This window comes from Lissotriton vulgaris, chromosome 1_2, assembly GCF_964263255.1.
Source record: "Lissotriton vulgaris chromosome 1_2, aLisVul1.2, whole genome shotgun sequence".
In the NCBI taxonomy this organism is placed as follows: domain Eukaryota; kingdom Metazoa; phylum Chordata; class Amphibia; order Caudata; family Salamandridae; genus Lissotriton; species Lissotriton vulgaris.
Window position 1 is genome coordinate 296680563 of NC_141686.1, and position 17451 is coordinate 296698013.

Genomic DNA, 17451 nt, shown 5'->3' on the forward strand with positions numbered 1-17451 from the left:
TAGAAGGAGGAGTAATTTTGCAGGTGATGGGGTTAAGGTGGTAGTCTGTGGATGTGCTGAGGAGGGTGTCCGTGTGTGAGGAGATAGTTTTTCAAATGAGTGAGATATCATTTCTAAGAGAGAAGAGTTCTAAGATGAGGGACAGAAGGATAAGTTCAATGGTAGGGGAAGCCAGGGAATGAGTTGACGGGTACGGTGGGTCTGTGTTTATTGGACTATTCGTCAAATTAAGGTTATGTAGTGGGGGAATAAAGAGTGGATGAAGAGGTGGAAAGCCAGGAGGGGGTTGGAGGGAGTTTTGAGTGTTTTTGGAAAGGGAGGAGATCAGGGGGTAAGAGGGGAAAGTAGGAGGTATTGTTGTTAGGATGTGGAAGTGATTGGAAGTGGGAGAGGAAGGGGAGGAATCAGAATGAAACTGGAGGGTGGAGAGAGGAATGAGGGGAGAAGCAGGCATTTTAAGTTGGGATTGGGACGAGGATGTGATGGGGGGGTGATGTAACTAGGGGTAGAAGACTGCTAATTTGTTGTTTATTGGGTACCAGAGAAGGAAGTGGTAAGTCAGGAGGGAGCGATAGGGGGGAGGGAGAAATGAGGGGGGATGAATGCAATAGAAGTTGGGGACGGTCAGAGGAACAGGGAAAGAGGGAGTGGGATGGAATGGGGGTTTGGGGTGTAGTGCCAAGGTGATTTTCATTGGGAGTAGGAGGGGAAGGGGTAGAATTGTGAGGGGGAGATGGGGGGGAGAGAGGAATGAAGGCAGACTAGGGCGTTGGTTGGGGTGGGTCCGATAGGTGAGGTAAGATGGAAGAGGATGAAATGGGGGGTGGTGAATCAAGGGCTAGCTGGGGTGAGGGGGTAGTGTTAGGGGATTGAATGGTGGTAAGGGATGAGGTGCTAATATGTAGATCATTGGAAGTGGGAGAGGAAGGGAGGGAATCAGAATAAGATGAGAGGGGGAGAAGGGAATGAGGGGAGAAACAGGCACTAGAAGTTGGGATTGGTCGGAGAGACAAGATATTGGTGATGGGGAGGAGAGGGGGGGAGGTGCGTCAAGGGGAGGAGGGTTATAGTGGGCTGGATTCGGGGGTACTCTGAGGGTTTGTGATAAGGTGTTAAAGTGTTGTTCAAAGATATCGAGGTGTTTTTCAGATGCTTGGATAAGGATGGTACCCGATTTGAAGATGGAGATGTCAATTTTGCCAGGAAAGGAAGAAGATTGTGTGGAGGAGAGTTTAAAACCATAGGGGATGTTGCGTGAATTAGAGATCAAGAAGTGACTTAGGAATATGCTTTTCCATTTAGAAGGGCGTTTAGTGAAAAAGATGAAGTTGGTGACCAGTGAAGAGTTAAGGCTGTTATGGTGATCAGCGAATAAGGTTTCAGGGTGGAGACAGATAAGTTTGTGTTTGAGTTTTTTTTTACCATGTTTAGAGAGGCGGGGTGGGTAGATAATAGACCAAGAGTTAGGGCCAAATTTGGAGATGTGAGGTGTTGAGATTGAAGGTGTAGGAGTGAGTGGAGGCATGGTTTAGAGACAAGAAAAGAGGGGGGAAGAGCAGGGACACTAGAGCAAGTACAACTGGTCTTCTAAGGGGGAGTGGAGGATAGTGCAAAGGGAAGAGGGGGTAAAATAAGTGAGATCAAAGCTGGTTCATCTAGAAAGTTGAGTGTGTGAAATTTGACTAATCACAAAAGGTGAGGGAATAATGTAGTCGTACGAGATAACATATTCAGCAAGTGAGGATAAGGTCAGTGCGTGAGGTATTGACGTAAGTATATAAATAACAGTTTAAAGGTGAAGGAGGGGCAGCCCAAAGAAATTAGTATATATGGTTGCATAGAAGGAGGAGGAGTTGGACAGTATCCTGAACCAAATATACGGTTAGGGTATAAGTGTGATCTAACCCTAGTAACTTAAGTAAACAACATAGAGAAAAGAAGGTAAAGTGATAAAAGGATTAAGGATTAAACATTGAGAGCATTCAGTAGAGTATCGTGAGAACCCTGCCTGCTACCGCGCCACCCCGAGGCGCACCCACGGACCCTTCGCCTGCAGAGCCTGCCGATTCACCTGCTACCGGACCTGTACCACCCCCACCAAGTCCAACACCAACAGCAACCACCTGAAATGCATCCTGCTCAACACCCGCTCCGTCCACAGGCACGCCGTGGAACTCTGGGACCTGCTCGACGTGACAGCACCTGACGTCGCCTTCCTCACAGAAACCTGGATGAACGCCTCCTCAGCGCCCGACATCGCCATAGGCATCCCGGATGGCTACAAGATCACCCGGAGGGACCGCATCAACCAGACGGGAGGAGGCGTTGCCATCGTACACAAGAACACCATCCGCATCTCGACTAACTCAGACGAAACCTTCACCGCCGCCGAACACCTGCACTTCCAGATACTCACTGACCCCAAGACCACCCTCAGAGGCACCCTCATCTACAGACCACCGGGACCACGCACACAATTCAGCGAAGACATCGCAGACTTCATCAGCCCACACGCCCTTCCCTCCGTCGACTACAATCTCCTAGGGGACCTCAACTTTCACCGGGAGAACAACAACAACAGAAACACCACCGCCCTGCTGGACAACCTCGCCAACCTCGGACTCAAGCAACTGGTGAACACCCCCACCCACTACGCCGGCCACACACTTGACCCCGTCTTCTCATCCAGCAAGCATATCTCCTTCAGCCACGCCACCGGACTCCACAGGACTGACCACAGCTGCGTCCACTTCAGCTTCAGAAGAACTACGACCCACCACCACCCGCAATAGGTCCCCCGCCGAAGCTGGAGCAAGATCACCTCCGAGCAGCTTACCGCCTCCCTCAACCAGAACACTCCGACCAGCACAACGAACCCCAACGAAGCAGCCAGCAACCTCACCAAGTGGCTGACCGCCTGCGCCGATGACCTCGCACCACTAAAGAACCCTCCCAGCAGACCCGGCAGCAAGAAAACCCCCTGGTTCACCGACTAACTCAAGGAATCCAAGAAGTACTGCCGCACCCTCGAGAAAGCCTGGCGGCTCGACCACACCACAGACAACAGGACCGCCCTCAAGCACGCCATCCGCAAACACCATCATCTGATCCACGCCAACAAGAAGACGGCACTCAAAGAACGACTGGACAACAACACCCACGACAGCAAGGAACTCTTTAGCATCGTCAAAGAGTTCGCCAACCCCAGCGCCGGAAACAACGACATCACTCCCTCGCAAGACCTCTGCAACTCACTTGCCTTGTTCTTCCACCGCAAGATCGCCGACATACACAACAGCTTCGACGCACAGACCACGCACCCTACCACCGAACCAGAGCCCGCCACCACCACCCTCTGCAACTGGACCCCGATCAGCACCGAAGACACCACCCGCACGATGAACACCATCCACTCCGGATCACCAACCGACCCGTGCCCACAACACGTCTTCAACAAAGCCGACGCCACCATCGCACCCCATCTCAGAGACACCAACAACTCCTCCTTCCACACCGCCACCTTCCCGGAGAGCTGGAAGCACGCCGAGCTGGCCGCCCTCCTGAAGAAACCAACGGCGGACCCCACCGACCTCAAGAACTACCGTCCCATCTCACTCCTTCCTTTTCCGGCCAAAGTCATTGAGAAGACCGTCAACAAACAGCTTGCTGCCTTCCTCGAGACGAACGGATCCCTCGACCCCTCGCAGTCTGGGTTTCGGGCCAACCACAGCACCGAGACCGCCCTGATCGCCGCCACTGACGACATCAGAACCCTGATCGACAATGGGGAAACGGCGGCCCTCATCCTCCTGGACCTCTCTGCAGCATTCGACACCGTCTGCCACCGCACCCTAGTGAAGCCCCTCAGCAACGTCGGAATCCGAGAGAAAGCGCTGGAGTGGATCATCTTGTTCCTCACCGGAAGAACCCAGAGAGTCTGCCTCCCTCCGTTCAGATCCGAGGCCACCAAAGTCATCTGCGGCGTACCACAAGGATCTTCACTCAGCCCAACCCTCTTCAACGTCTACATGAGCCCCCTCTCTGCCATCGCACGCCAGCACAACCTCAACATCATCTCCTACGCCGACGACACCCAGCTCATCCTCTCCCTCACCAACGACCCCACCACTGCCAGAGCCAACCTACACGAAGGGATGAAAGAAGTCGCCGACTGGATGAGAAACAGCCGCCTTAAACTGAACTTAGACAAGACGGAAGTCCTCATCATGGGATCATCACCCTCCGCCTGGGACGACTCCTGGTGGCCCCCGGCCCTAGGCACCGCTCCCAAACCAACGGACCACGCACGAAACCAGGGCTTCATCCTGGACTCCTCCCTGTCAATGACCAGACAAGTCAACGCTGTCTCATCCTCGTGCTTCAACACCCTGCGCATGCTCCGCAAGATCTTCAGATGGATCCCCACGGAAACCAGGAAGACCATCACCCAAGCACTCGCCACCAGCCGACTAGACTACGGGAACACTCTCTACACCGGAACCACCGCCAAACTCCAAAAAAGACTCCAACGCATCCAGAACGCCTCCGCACGACTCATCCTCGACATCCCCCGACACAGCCACATCACCGGACACCTGAGAGACCTGCACTGGCTCCCCGTCAGCAAGAGAATCATGTTCAGACTCCTCACCCACGCACACAAGGCTCTCCACAACCTGGGCCCCAAGTACCTCAACGACCGCATGACCTTCTAAACGCCCACCCGCCAGCTACGATCGACCAGCCACGCACTCGCCACCGTACCATGCATCCGCAAAGTCACCGCCGGAGGAAGATCCTTCTCCTACCTGGCAGCCAAGACTTGGAACTCCCTCCCCACCCACCTTCGGCGAACCCAAGACCATCTCTCCTTCAGGAAGCAGCTCAAGACCTCGCTATTCGAGCAGTGACCTACCCCTCCCCCAGCGCCTTGAGACCCTCCCGGGTGAGTAGCGCGCTATACAAATGCCTTGATTGATTGATTGACATATTACAATGATTGGCAGTGGGGTGGATTAAGCAGAGGAGAATAAAATACAATATAACAGAGTATATAACAAGAAGAGGATATAACATAATGAACATTCCTGATTACATTGAAATAAGATAGAAGGCGTCACAGTAAAAAGCATAATCAAACGATATAAGAGAAGTGCAAATATAAAACATTGTAAACTGTATGTGAACAAAAAGCTGTTAGCCCGGAGGGAGCTGGAGAGTAGAAGAAAATAAAAAATAATGAAGATAAATAGTATAGAAGGGGAATAGGTAGTAGGGTAGTTCAAAAAGGAGAGTCAGTGGGATGGGTGATAAAAATAGAGGGAGGTGGTAAAGGTAGAGTAATGAAAATACGTAGTGTAATTGAGTGGGAAGAAGAATAGTTAAAAGGCGGAATAAAAGAGGGAAAGAAGAGAAAGGGAAGTAAGTGGAAAGAGGGAGTTATAATTATAGATAGCAGGGGGTAATGAATGCTAAGATAGAGTATATGGGAGAGAGGAACATATCATCTAGAAACAGTTGTTTAAATATAGAGAATTTAGATTGAAAGGAATGACATATAAATTAAGAGAACATAATCAAAATACAATATTTAAATGGAGGAAGTACTAATGATAATAAGCAGTAATAAGAATGATAGAATTAAAGGCGAAAAAAGATATGCAGTGTAGAATCGAGAAGGATCAACAGTGAAAATAATACATTTAAACATAGTAACATCAAACATAAATTAATAAAGTGCCCAAAGTGAACAGCAGTGAAATAACAATCCAAACATACATTTGTAAAGTGCACAAAGTAATAAGGTAGAGAGTACTGTGCATATCATAGTGCAATGTAGTAGGGGGTGGAGATAAAATCACAGATAAATAGGTGTAACATATAGTGTGAACACTAGTGGAAAGGGGGATATAGTAAAATGAGAAATGGGGTGAGGAGTGGTAACGGGAGGAAAAAAATGGGTATAGGGGAGAGGGGCTGCATTCAAAGATGTGCAGGGTTGTGGGGTGGCAGATTAAGTGATAAAGAGATGTCAGGGCTACTTTCAAGATGGCTGCCGAATTGCAGCATCAGTGCTGTCTTCATCTCCTTGTGCAGCATCAGTGCTGTCTTCAGCTCCTTGTGCAGCATCAGTGCTGTCTTCAGCTCCTTGTGCAGCATCAGTGCTGTCTTCAGCTCCTTGTGCAGCATCAGTGCTGTCTTCAGCTCCTTGTGCAGCATCAGTGCTGTCTTCAGCTCCTTGTGCAGCATCAGTGCTGTCTTCTTCAGTTCCTTGTGCAGCATCAGTGCTGTCTTCAGCTCCTTGTGCAGCAGCAGTGTTTTGCCACCAGGTCCTTGTGCAACAGCAGTGCTGTCTTCAGCTCCTTATGCAGCATGCAGCAGCAGTGCTGTGCGCCCAGCTCCTTATGCAGCAGCAGTGCTGTGCGCCCAGCTCCTTATGCAGCAGCAGTGCTGTGCGCCCAGCTCCTTATGCAGCAGCAGTGCTGTGCGCCCAGATCCTTATGCAGCAGCAGCGCTATGCGCCCAGCTCCATAATGCAGCAGCAGCGCTATGCGCCCAGCTCCATAATGCAGCAGCAGCGCTATGCGCCCAGCTCCATAATGCAGCAGCAGTGCTGTGCGCCCAGCTCCTTATGCAGCAGCAGTGCTGTGCGCCCAGCTCCTTATGCAGCAGCAGTGCTGTGCGCCCAGCTCCTTATGCAGCAGCAGTGCTCCGCGCCCAGCTCCTTATGCAGCAGCAGTGCTCCGCGCCCAGCTCCTTATGCAGCAGCAGTGCTCCGCGCCCAGCTCCTTATGCAGCAGCAGTGCTGTGCGCCCAGCTCCTTATGCAGCAGCAGTGCTGTGCGCCCAGCTCCTTATGCAGCAGCAGTGCTGTGCGCCCAGCTCCTTATGCAGCAGCAATGCTGTGCGCCCAGCTCCTTATGCAGCAGCAGTGCTGTGCGCCCAGCTCCTTATGCAGCAGCAGCGCTGTGCGCCCAGCTCCATAATGCAGCAGCAGCGCTATGCGCCCAGCTCCATAATGCAGCAGCAGCGCTATGCGCCCAGCTCCATAATGCAGCAGCAGCGCTATGCGCCCAGCTCCATAATGCAGCAGCAGCGCTATGCGCCCAGCTCCATAATGCAGCAGCAGCGCTCTGCGCCCAGCTCCTTATGCAGCAGCAGTGCTGTGCGCCCAGCTCCTTATGCAGCAGCAGTGCTGTGCGCCCAGCTCCTTATGCAGCAGCAGTGCTGTGCGCCCAGCTCCTTATGCAGCAGCAGTGCTGCGCGCCCAGCTCCTTATGCAGCAGCAGTGCTCCGCGCCCAGCTCCTTATGCAGCAGCAGTGCTGTGCCCCCAGCTCCTTATGCAGCAGCAGTGCTGTGCGCCCAGCTCCTTATGCAGCAGCAGTGCTGTGCGCCCAGCTCCTTATGCAGCAGCAGTGCTGTGCGCCCAGCTCCTTATGCAGCAGCAGTGCTGTGCGCCCAGCTCCTTATGCAGCAGCAGTGCTGTGCGCCCAGCTCCTTATGCAGCAGCAGTGCTCCGCGCCCAGCTCCTTATGCAGCAGCAGTGCAGCAGCAGTGCTCCGTGCCCAGCTCCTTATGCAGCAGCAGTGCTCCGCGCCCAGCTCCTTATGCAGCAGCTGTGCTCCGCGCCCAGCTCCTTATGCAGCAGCTGTGCTCCGCGCCCAGCTCCTTATGCAGCAGCTGTGCTCCGCGCCCAGCTCCTTATGCAGCAGCTGTGCTCCGCGCCCAGCTCCTTATGCAGCAGCTGTGCTCCGCGCCCAGCTCCTTATGCAGCAGCTGTGCTCAGTGCCCAGCTCCTTGTTCAGCAGCAGCAGTGTTCAGCCACCAGCTCCTTGTGCAGCAGCAGTGCAAGGTTTCCATCTCCTTGTGCAGCAAAGACCTGTATCTGACCCCACGATTCTTTCCAACTTGCGTCCTATTTCACTGCTGCCTGTGTTGTTTAAATTGACTGAATCTTTTGTCAACAGTCAACTCACAACATTCTTGGAAGATAACAACATCCTGCATACTAATCAGTCTGGCTTCAGGTCCAAGCACTCGACCGAAACTGCCCTCCTGTTCTCTGCTGATTCCCTGCGTACCGCCATGGACCAAGGGAAGAAGGCCGTCTTGATATTACTCGATCTATTGGCGGCCTTTGATACGGTCTCCCACACCATCTTGATTGACCGTCTACTCAGCTCAGGGATAGGAGGTGTAGTGCTGGACTGGTTTAAAAACGTCCTTAGCCTAAGTCACGGTGTTGGGCGAATTCAGCTCCAAAGAAAAATCCATCAGCACAGGGGTAGCTCAGGGCTCTAGCTTGAGCCCTGTACTTTTCAATCTTTATATGGTACCCCTGATTGAGCTCATTTCCTCGTATCAGATCAGTACTATATCCTACGCTGACGATACGCAGCTTATCCTGGTACTTGACAGGGAGCTGCCAGGAGCTGAAGAAAACCTTAAAAAATGCCTGACTGCCACATTTGAATGGATGAAGACCAACCATCTCAAATGCAATTCTGGGAAAACAGAAATCTTACCGTTTGGCCCTCCAAATCTGTTCTCCCCTAAGCAGTGGTGGCCTGAAGATGCTGAAGTCCCCGAAATACCATCTCCTCTGCCCGCAATCTGGGTGTCAAGTTTGATGACGCATTGTCATTCAAGCAACAAGCAACTGGTGTGGCTGGCACATGCTTCTATATCATCAGAATGCTCAGAAAATTCTTCGACCTCCTCCCACTGTCAACTAGGAAAACGGTAGCGGTGGCACTTATTACATCAAGACTGGACTACTGCAACAGTCTGTAAGCGGGAGCCAATCCGTCCGTGCTCCACAGGCTGCAGATGGTCCAGCATGCCACCGCCCGCCTGGTCCTGGGCTGGCCCAGGAAATCATCCGCTTCAGCTGAACTACATGCCCTTCACTGGCTTCCCATTCATAAACACATCCTATTTAAAATCTTGATAATCACTTTTAGAGCCTGTCACTCACAAGGGCCCAGGTATCTATCAAAAAATGTCAAACGTCACCTCCCCATTCGGAGTCTGAGATCCTCTAACCTGAATCTGTTAGTTGTCCCAAAATTCAGACTAGCCACCAAAAGTGGAAACTCCATTGCGGTGCTGGGTTCCAGCGCATGGAATAAACTGCCTCCCTTGCTCCGGCAAATTTCATCAGAATCCCTCTTCAGGAAAGCCTTGAAGACTTGGGTCTTTACGCTTACCGATGCTGCCTGTAGAGCTTTAGTGTAAAGGATTTAGTTCTTGGGAATTGCTCCAGCTAACCACCTTTTCCATTCTGGGCTGGTATTAAGCGCCAAGATGCTCCTTGAGTGATAGAATGCGCTATAAAAAAGCTGTTTTACAGTACATTACATCAATACTCAGCCACGAGTTCTTATGCAGCAGCAGTGCTGTCTTCAGGTCCATGTGCAGCAGCAGTGCTCAACGCACAGCTCCTTGTGCAGCATCAGTGCTGTCTTCAGCTCCTTATGCAGCAGCAGTGCTCAGCACCCAACTCCTTGTGCAGCATCAGTGCTGTCTTCAGCTCCTTGTGCAGCATCAGTACTGTCTTCTGCTCCTTGTGCAGCATCAGTGCTGTCTTCTGCTCCTTGTGCAGCAGCAGTGTCCAGCGCCCAGCTCCTTGTGCAGCAGCAGTGCGCCCAGCTCCTTGTGCAGCAGCAGTGCGCCCAGCTCTTTGTGCAGCAGCAGTGCTGTGCGCCCAGCTCCTTGTGCAGCAGCAGTGCTGTGCGCCCAGCTCCTTGTGCAGCAGCAGTGCTCTGCGCCCAGCTCCTTATGCAGCAGCAGTGCTCAGCGCCCAGCTCCTTATGCATCAGCAGTGCTCAGCGCCCAGCTCCTTGTGCAGCAGCAGTGCTCTGTGCCCAGCTCCTTGTGCAGCAGCAGTGCTGTGCGCCCAGCTCCTTGTGCAGCAGCAGTGCTCTGCGCCCAGCTCCTTATCCAGCAGCAGTGCTCTGCGCCCAGCTCCTTATGCAGCAGCAGTGCTCAGCGCCCAGCTCCTTGTGCAGCAGCAGTGCTCAGCGCCCAGCTCCTTGTGCAGCAGCAGTGTCCAGCGCCCAGCTCCTTGTGCAGCAGCAGTGTCCAGTGCCCAGCTCCTTGTGCAGCAGCAGTGTCCAGCGCCCAGCTCCTTGTGCAGCAGCAGTGTCCAGCGCCCAGCTCCTTGTGCAGCAGCAGTGGTCAGCGCCCAGCTCCTTATGCAGCAGCAGTGGTCAGCGCCCAGCTCCTTATGCAGCAGCAGTGCTCAGCGCCCGGCGCCTTATGCTGCAGCAGTGCTCAGCGCCCAGCTCCTTATGCTGCAGCAGTGCTCAGCGCCCAGCTCCTTATGCAGCAGCAGTGCTCAGCGCCCAGCTCCTTATGCAGCAGCAGTGCTCAGCGCCCAGCTCCTTATGCAGCAGCAGTGCTCAGCGCCCAGCTCCTTATGCAGCAGCAGTGCTCAGCGCCCAGCTCCTTATGCAGCAGCAGTGCTCAGCGCCCAGCTCCTTATGCAGCAGCAGTGCTCAGCGCCCAGCTCCTTCTTCAGCAGCAGCAGTGCTCCATCACCAGCTCCTTGTGCAGCAGCTGTGCAAGGTTTCCAACTCCTTGTGCGGCATCAATGCTCAGCCACAAGTTCTTATGCAGCAGCAGTGCTCAGCCACAAGCTCCCTGAGTAGGTGATACAACTCACTTGAGAAGGTGCTGTGACAGGGAGATGGGGACCCAGAGTAGTGGAGGATTTTACCAATACACCAGTGATCTTTTCACCCTCATTGTGCACCCATTTGATCACTAACCCAGTCTGTGCCTTTCTGTTCTCTGTGTGCAGGATGTGCTCCTCGAGTGGTCCTATGCAGGTGATGACGAGGGACTGGAGCCCCCAGATTATGAAGCATCGCTGGAAAGTGGTTATGAAGTATCACTGGAAAGTGGTGAGTACCTGGTTCATAAATCTGTCACGTCTTCAATATAGATGCCTTTATTATGGCCTCTGCTCGTGCGCTGTTCCTACTTCTTTATCTGTCACCCTACTTAAAGAGCACAGTGAAGAGGCCATTAAGTGTTTGGTCACACTGCCTCTCCATTGAAAGTGTCGAGACTGAACCCCAATACTTTAGGTCAGTGTTGAGGCTGGTTCTCGAAGTTGGAATTACTTATTGTTGCAAACTTCCAAAGAGACAGTTTTGGGGGTTATTTTAATTGCCTGTTTAGTGGCCAAGGGCGAGTGAGGTGACCGGTGCACCATCACTCACGTAACACATTTTCAGGGCGAGGAGGTTCACTGAGGGCTACTAGAAGGGTGGAGCGGGCTGCGGGCACAGAGTAGCATCACCTGCATAGAAGAGGACTGGAACAACTTCAGTCATAGGTTTCGACTCACCAAAATGCCAGGGGAAGCGGAAGTGACATCACATGTCCCCTCCCCCCCCCAGTGATATCACAGGAAGTGATGTCAAATGACAATTGACACTGTCACCCTCCCCTCAGCTGTTTGTGAACTGTCCAACATCTCTATTATCTGTGGCGTCTTTCTCTCCTGCTGCTATCTCTAGTTCACCCAACCTGTCTACATTAACTGTCATTCTCACTGATCTCCTTATATTACGTGTCTTCCCCTCTCTGTCCTAACTTTCTCACCTGTTCTGTCCCTTTGTCCACTCTGTTTCACCTTTCTCCCACCTCTTTTACTTCCTTATGTGTCCTTTCTCACCGGTCTCTGTCACAGTATTATTGTTGTCTCTTCCATCCCGCTTTGTCTCCCTTAAACCTACATCCTCCTGTGTTGATCTCTCACCCTTCTCTCCGTTGCATCTTCTTCTTCCTTTTGTTATTTTACCCTCATTTTGCCTCAAAGCCTTTTACCTTTACCTCCTCTCTCTCTTTCTCCTTCTCCTTCTCTCCTGTATTTCTTTCTTACTCCCTCCAGAATCTCTGGGGCAGCAGGAGGCATGGAGGTGATTCAAACCACTTGCAACAATAAATGATTATTTTCCGTTGAGACATCCACTCCACGTTACCTGGCTGACCAGCTTCAGACTCGTGGTGGGGCTCGGCCATCGTGGAATGCTGAAGCTCGGCAGCTAAACCCGCCCTTTTTAAATAAACCAGATGGCCCAATCCTGTCCTGGCAGTGACTCCGTTCCCTTGAACAATATACCACTGCCTCACAGTCTATCTTTAGATTCGCACTGAAAGCCCTTGTAAGGAAACTCATTTAAATAAATCCCTTGTTTCCATACACCACTGCCTTACCTTAGTTTTTGCACTATTTGTGGTTGAGGCTTCCCTTTGACCTCAGTATAATTTGGCACCTTTTGAAAAGGAGTGGGCGGAATATGCGTAGTCGCGCTACGCAAAGATCCGCGAAACGGTAAAAAATCTCAGCAAGCAGACAAGTTCCGCGGACATGTAGAATTGCTTGTTCCGCGTGTTCGCAATGCTTTTTTCCTGTTCGTGAAAGCTGTTTGCGTGCTCGGGGAGAAATATCTTGCGAACATGCATTTTGAAAGCGCGAATAAGCAAAAAATTCAGCGAAGCGGAACGGAATTTACTGCCAAGGCCTTCTTTTAAACCTGCCACCTGTTTACATCCTGGTACTCCACATTTATGATTGTTGTCATTTATACCCTGTTATAATCCTCTTTCTTTATTCCAAATGCTCAAATGCCTTTGGGTCGTGTAGTTTATGCGCTTTGTTTCAAAATCTAATTCTATTGTAAAGAGCTCTGATGCTTGATGCTTTTGGGTAATGTAAACTGAATAAATAAATACATGAGACCCTCCCTCCTCTCTAACCTGACTGTCTCTCTCTGTCTCTCTCTTTCTCTCTCTCTCTCTTTCTCTCTCTCTCTGTCTCTCTCTCTCTCTGTCTCTCTCTCTCTCTGTCTCTCTCTGTCTCTCTCTCTCTCTGTCTCTCTCTCTCTCTGTCTGTCTCTCTCTGTCTGTCTCTCTCTCTGTCTCTCTGTCTCTGTCTCTGTCTCTCTCTCTCTCTGTCTCTCTCTCTCTCTCTCTCTCTCTCTCTCTTCTAACAAATTAAAAAAAGGGTTTAGGGAGCGTGAGGGGATTGAAATCCCCTCATGCTCCCTGAAGCCTTTGTTCGCAGCCACAGCTGTGAAGAACAAGCATTGGAATGTTGGAGCTCCTGGCTTATACCTGTCATTATAAGCCTGGAACTACTCCATTGTTTTCAATGGAGCTTCCAACATTCCAATGTCCTAATCTTTCTTTAATCTGAATTTATCTATCTTCGTTCCAAGCCACGGGGCCATGACTTTGCCTTTATTCTCTCATATCTGCAGCAAAAAAAATATATATAAAAGCGTTTGTGCTGTCGTAGTCTAATTTTACTACTATGATCTCCCTAATTCATTTCTAGAGACTTGTGCCTCTTCCATCTCTCCTTTACTCATCCCATTCCGCCTCCTACTGCTAGGATCTCCCAATAAACACTTTCTAGACTCTTCCCTCTTCTATCCCTCCATTATCCTTTTCAATCTAACTAACAGACTCACATGTCCACCGCTCAAATGCCTTTTTCCCTATACTAACTCGCCAATAATACTTTTGGGTTCCGGAGTAGCGTGCTACTCGCCAAAAAATGCTTTGATGCCTCGTCAGAGGTAGTGATGGCTATATAAATACAATTACAAAATGTCTCCCTTTTTTCTAACATTGAACACATGATTCTGTTTTTCCCTCCATAGACATCAGAGAAGCGCTTTACATTACACTTCAGAGGATGAATATATTCCTGAAGCTTCTGGAGGCACATACCCCCTCCTTCGAGGCTACCATCAAAGAGCTGCGCCGCATAGCAGACGGCGTGGACCACTTCCACCATGGAGCTACTATTGCAAGCATCACCGGGGGCGCGGTGAGTGCTGCTGGTGGCATCACCACTGTCTTGGGACTGATCCTCGCCCCGTTCACCTTCGGGGCTTCACTGATTGTCACAGGTGTGGGTCTGGGTGTGGCGGCAGCCGGCGGGGTCACCAGTGCCACGGCCACCATCTCGGACACTGTGAATGAACGGGTGGAGCGTGGTAAGGTGGAAACTCTGATTCGTGAGTACGAGACAAACATGAATGAGATTGAAGAGTGCCTCAAGAGCATCCACTGCCAGCTGGAGAAGCTCAGCAGCCACCCAGACTTCTCCCGCATCACCAACCGGGCGTTTGAGGCAGTCGCCCTCAACGCTCTACCCAGGGCGGGCAGAGGGATCGCTAATGTGGTGGAGATCGTGAGGCTGGCACAGCTGGGGAAGGCGGCCGGAGGGCTGGCCAGGGGCATCCGCATCGCTGGCGTGGCCACTGGCATCTTGACTGGACTTTTCCTGGTCATGGATGCCATCTTCATCGCCAAAGACGCCAAGGATCTTCATAAGGGGGCGAAGACCGAGGCGGCAGCGAAGATCCGGGAGGCGTCGGATGAGCTGGAAAAGGGGCTTCACGAACTGATGGAAATTGCGTGCACCCTGAAGAAGACACAAACCTAAACAGAGCAGACCGCAGTCCAAGCAATCTCCTCTCCATGGCAGATCTGCTCACATCAGAAGGGATACGAATATGATTTAGATGGTGGATGGAAGTTGGTGTTATTTTTTCACTAGTCGTTACATACATATGGCCCCTGATGCTTGTTTAAGATGCATAATCATGGCTAGAATCGATCTGTACTAAAGGTCAGAGGTCACTTGTATCTGTGGATCATCCCTCTCACCTTCTAAAGCACATATTGGCCAAATCCCTGGTCCATGATCCCTGTGTTCTCGTCTGTCGCTTGAACTCACCGGATGGTCTTCCCTCTCAACCATGCTGCAAGTTTTGCGTAAACTACAGGGGATGGTTGTGTAATCGCTCCTTCTCCTTCCGCCAGTGCTCAGAGGCGGAATCCTTTTAAAGTGCATGCCTGCTCAAATCTCAAAATGTGGAAAAACCAATGCAAAGTCAACACTGTCACCACCCGGTAACACCGGGCTATGCAAATCAATATCTCCATTAAGGGGTCGGCACTTCGGTCGGGCACGAGCACCCATCTCAGTGGCCCACTTGTAGGCTCTTTATTAGAATAATTATTATAAGATTGGATCACTGAAAGATTCCTTCATATGTGCAATCTTAGTTCATCTATTCTTGCAGTTGTACCATTGATCGCCTCCAAGGGGTATAGTAGTGAAGAGCGCTATCCAAGTGTGAGAGCGCTCTATAAAAATACGATAGAGTTGTAATAACTAATAATAGCACAGAAATTGATGGAAAAATCTTTCAATTTTTTACAAATCACCAGAAGTTACCAAATCAAATTGATGACCATTAGAAGTTAGTCGAAAGATAATGTTTCTCTAAAGATTCTTAAAGATCTGCTGTACTCCATCAGTTCACCGCTGAATTCAATGCATTGGCCTCTAGGAACAGTCTGCCTGTATTACACTCTTTGAATACCAAGATCTGTACATACATTGAGGATGTCGGATGGCTGTCTAGGGCTTTCTTCATCAGTTTTCTTCAGATTGTTTGAGTGAAGGGTGGTTAATTATTTGCCATTGGTCAGAAGTCATAATGGGTGTCCTTGTTTGAAGTGGTTGTTCGTCGTCTGGATACCACATCAGATATTCTAAAAGATGAAGAGTGCCTCAAACACTGTTTTGCATTCCAGGTACCTGAAACGTGTGGGATGGTATGTTAGACGCTGAGCCTATATCATCAAATTGTATCAAGTAATATTGGAATTTGTCATGACTGATTATAATCCTGACGGTTTGTAACTGAGTTTACTGCGTACGGTGTATGTGATGGAAATATCCAATCATAGAAATATTGAAAGTTATTATGTGCCTTATTATTATAACTGTAAATTAATTTTCTTTAAAAGTATTAATCATTGTGGGTTATTGGGGAATAGTTTGCTTCAATAAGAAGTTACTTTTTGTAATTACCTAATTCTTCAATCAAGTTACTTTTTGTAATTAACTATTTGTTTCAGCAACAGAGCTTTTTAGTATACTGGTATATCTTGTGAAATTCTAACCAGAGGAAAATAAATGCATATAAATCTAATTTTTTACTTAATAAAATGGTGAGCAATAACTAATCTTTTTGTTTGTTGTTTTTGCTATGGACAAGTGTGCATGTGAATCAGTCCCTGCTTGTGAAAACACCTTGCGCCGTCTGCAGACACTCTGTGAAAACTCCTTGCGCTGTCTGCAGACACTCTGTGAAAACTCCTTGCGCTGTCTGCAGAACTCTGAGAAAACCCCTTGTGCTGTCTGCAGACACTCTGTGAAAACTCCTTGCGCTGTCTGCAGACACTCTGTGAAACTCCTTGCGCTGTCTGCAGACACTGTGAAAACTCCTTGCGCTGTCTGCAGAACTCTGCGAAACTCCTTGCGCTGTCTGCAGAACTCTGCGAAACTCCTTGCGCTGTCTGCAGAACTCTGCGAAACTCCTTGCTCTGTCTGCAGACACTCTGTGAAAACTCCTTGCGCTGTCTGCAGACACTCTGTGAAAACTCCTTGCGCTGTCTGCAGACACTCTGTGAAACTCCTTGCGCTGTCTGCAGACACTGTGAAAACTCCTTGCGCTGTCTGCAGAACTCTGCGAAACTCCTTGCGCTGTCTGCAGAACTCTGCGAAACTCCTTGCGCTGTCTGCAGACACTCTGTGAAACTCCTTGCGCTGTCTGCAGACACTGTGAAAACTCCTTGCGCTGTCTGCAGAACTCTGCGAAACTCCTTGCGCTGTCTGCAGAACTCTGCGAAACTCCTTGCGCTGTCTGCAGAACTCTGCGAAACTCCTTGCGCTGTCTGCAGAACTCTGCGAAACTCCTTGCTCTGTCTGCAGACACTCTGTGAAAACTCCTTGCGCTGTCTGCAGAACTCTGCGAAACTCCTTGCGCTGTCTGCAGACACTCTGTGAAAAATCCTTGCGCTGTCTGCAGGCACTCTGTGAAAACCCCTTGTACGGTCTGTAGACCCTCTGTGAAAACCCCCTGTATGGTCAGCAGACACTCTGCGAAAACTCCTTGCACTGTCTGCAGAACTCTGAGAAAACCCCTTGTGCTGTCTGCAGAACTCTGAGAAAACTCCTTGCACTGTCTGCAGAACTCTGTGAAAACTCCTTGCGCTGTCTGCAGACACTGTGAAAACTCCTTGCGCTGTCTGCAGAACTCTGCGAAACTCCTTGCGCTGTCTGCAGACACTCTGTGAAAACTCCTTGCGCTGTCTGCAGACACTCTGTGAAAACTCCTTGCGCTGTCTGCAGAACTCTGGGAAAACCCCTTGTGCTGTCTGCAGACACTCTGTGAAAACTCCTTGCGCTGTCTGCAGACACTCTGTGAAAACTCCTTGCGCTGTCTGCAGAACTCTGCGAAAAACCCTTGTACGGTCTGCAGACACTGTGAAAACGCCTTGCGCTGTCTGCAGACACTGTGAAAACTCCTTGCACTGTCTGCAGACACTGTGAAAACTCCTTGCGCTGTC

General features: G+C 50.5%; 1 protein-coding gene across 3 annotated transcripts in view; it reads left to right on the forward strand.

The window, feature by feature from the left end:
- LOC147736538 (apolipoprotein L3-like) overlaps positions 1-16065 on the forward strand; it is an 80947-nt gene extending 64882 nt beyond the window's left edge. For 2 of the 3 annotated variants that reach the window (XM_086953275.1, XM_086953276.1), the window contains exons 3-4: positions 10805-10907; positions 13680-16065. In XM_086953275.1, the coding sequence (XP_086809401.1) occupies positions 10805-10907; positions 13680-14470 (894 nt within the window). In that variant the 3' untranslated portion in view covers positions 14471-16065. The remainder of the gene's footprint in view (positions 1-10804; positions 10908-13679) is intronic. The other variant, XM_086953277.1, reaches the window with a different exon arrangement.
- Positions 16066-17451: the final 1386 nt, after the last annotated feature.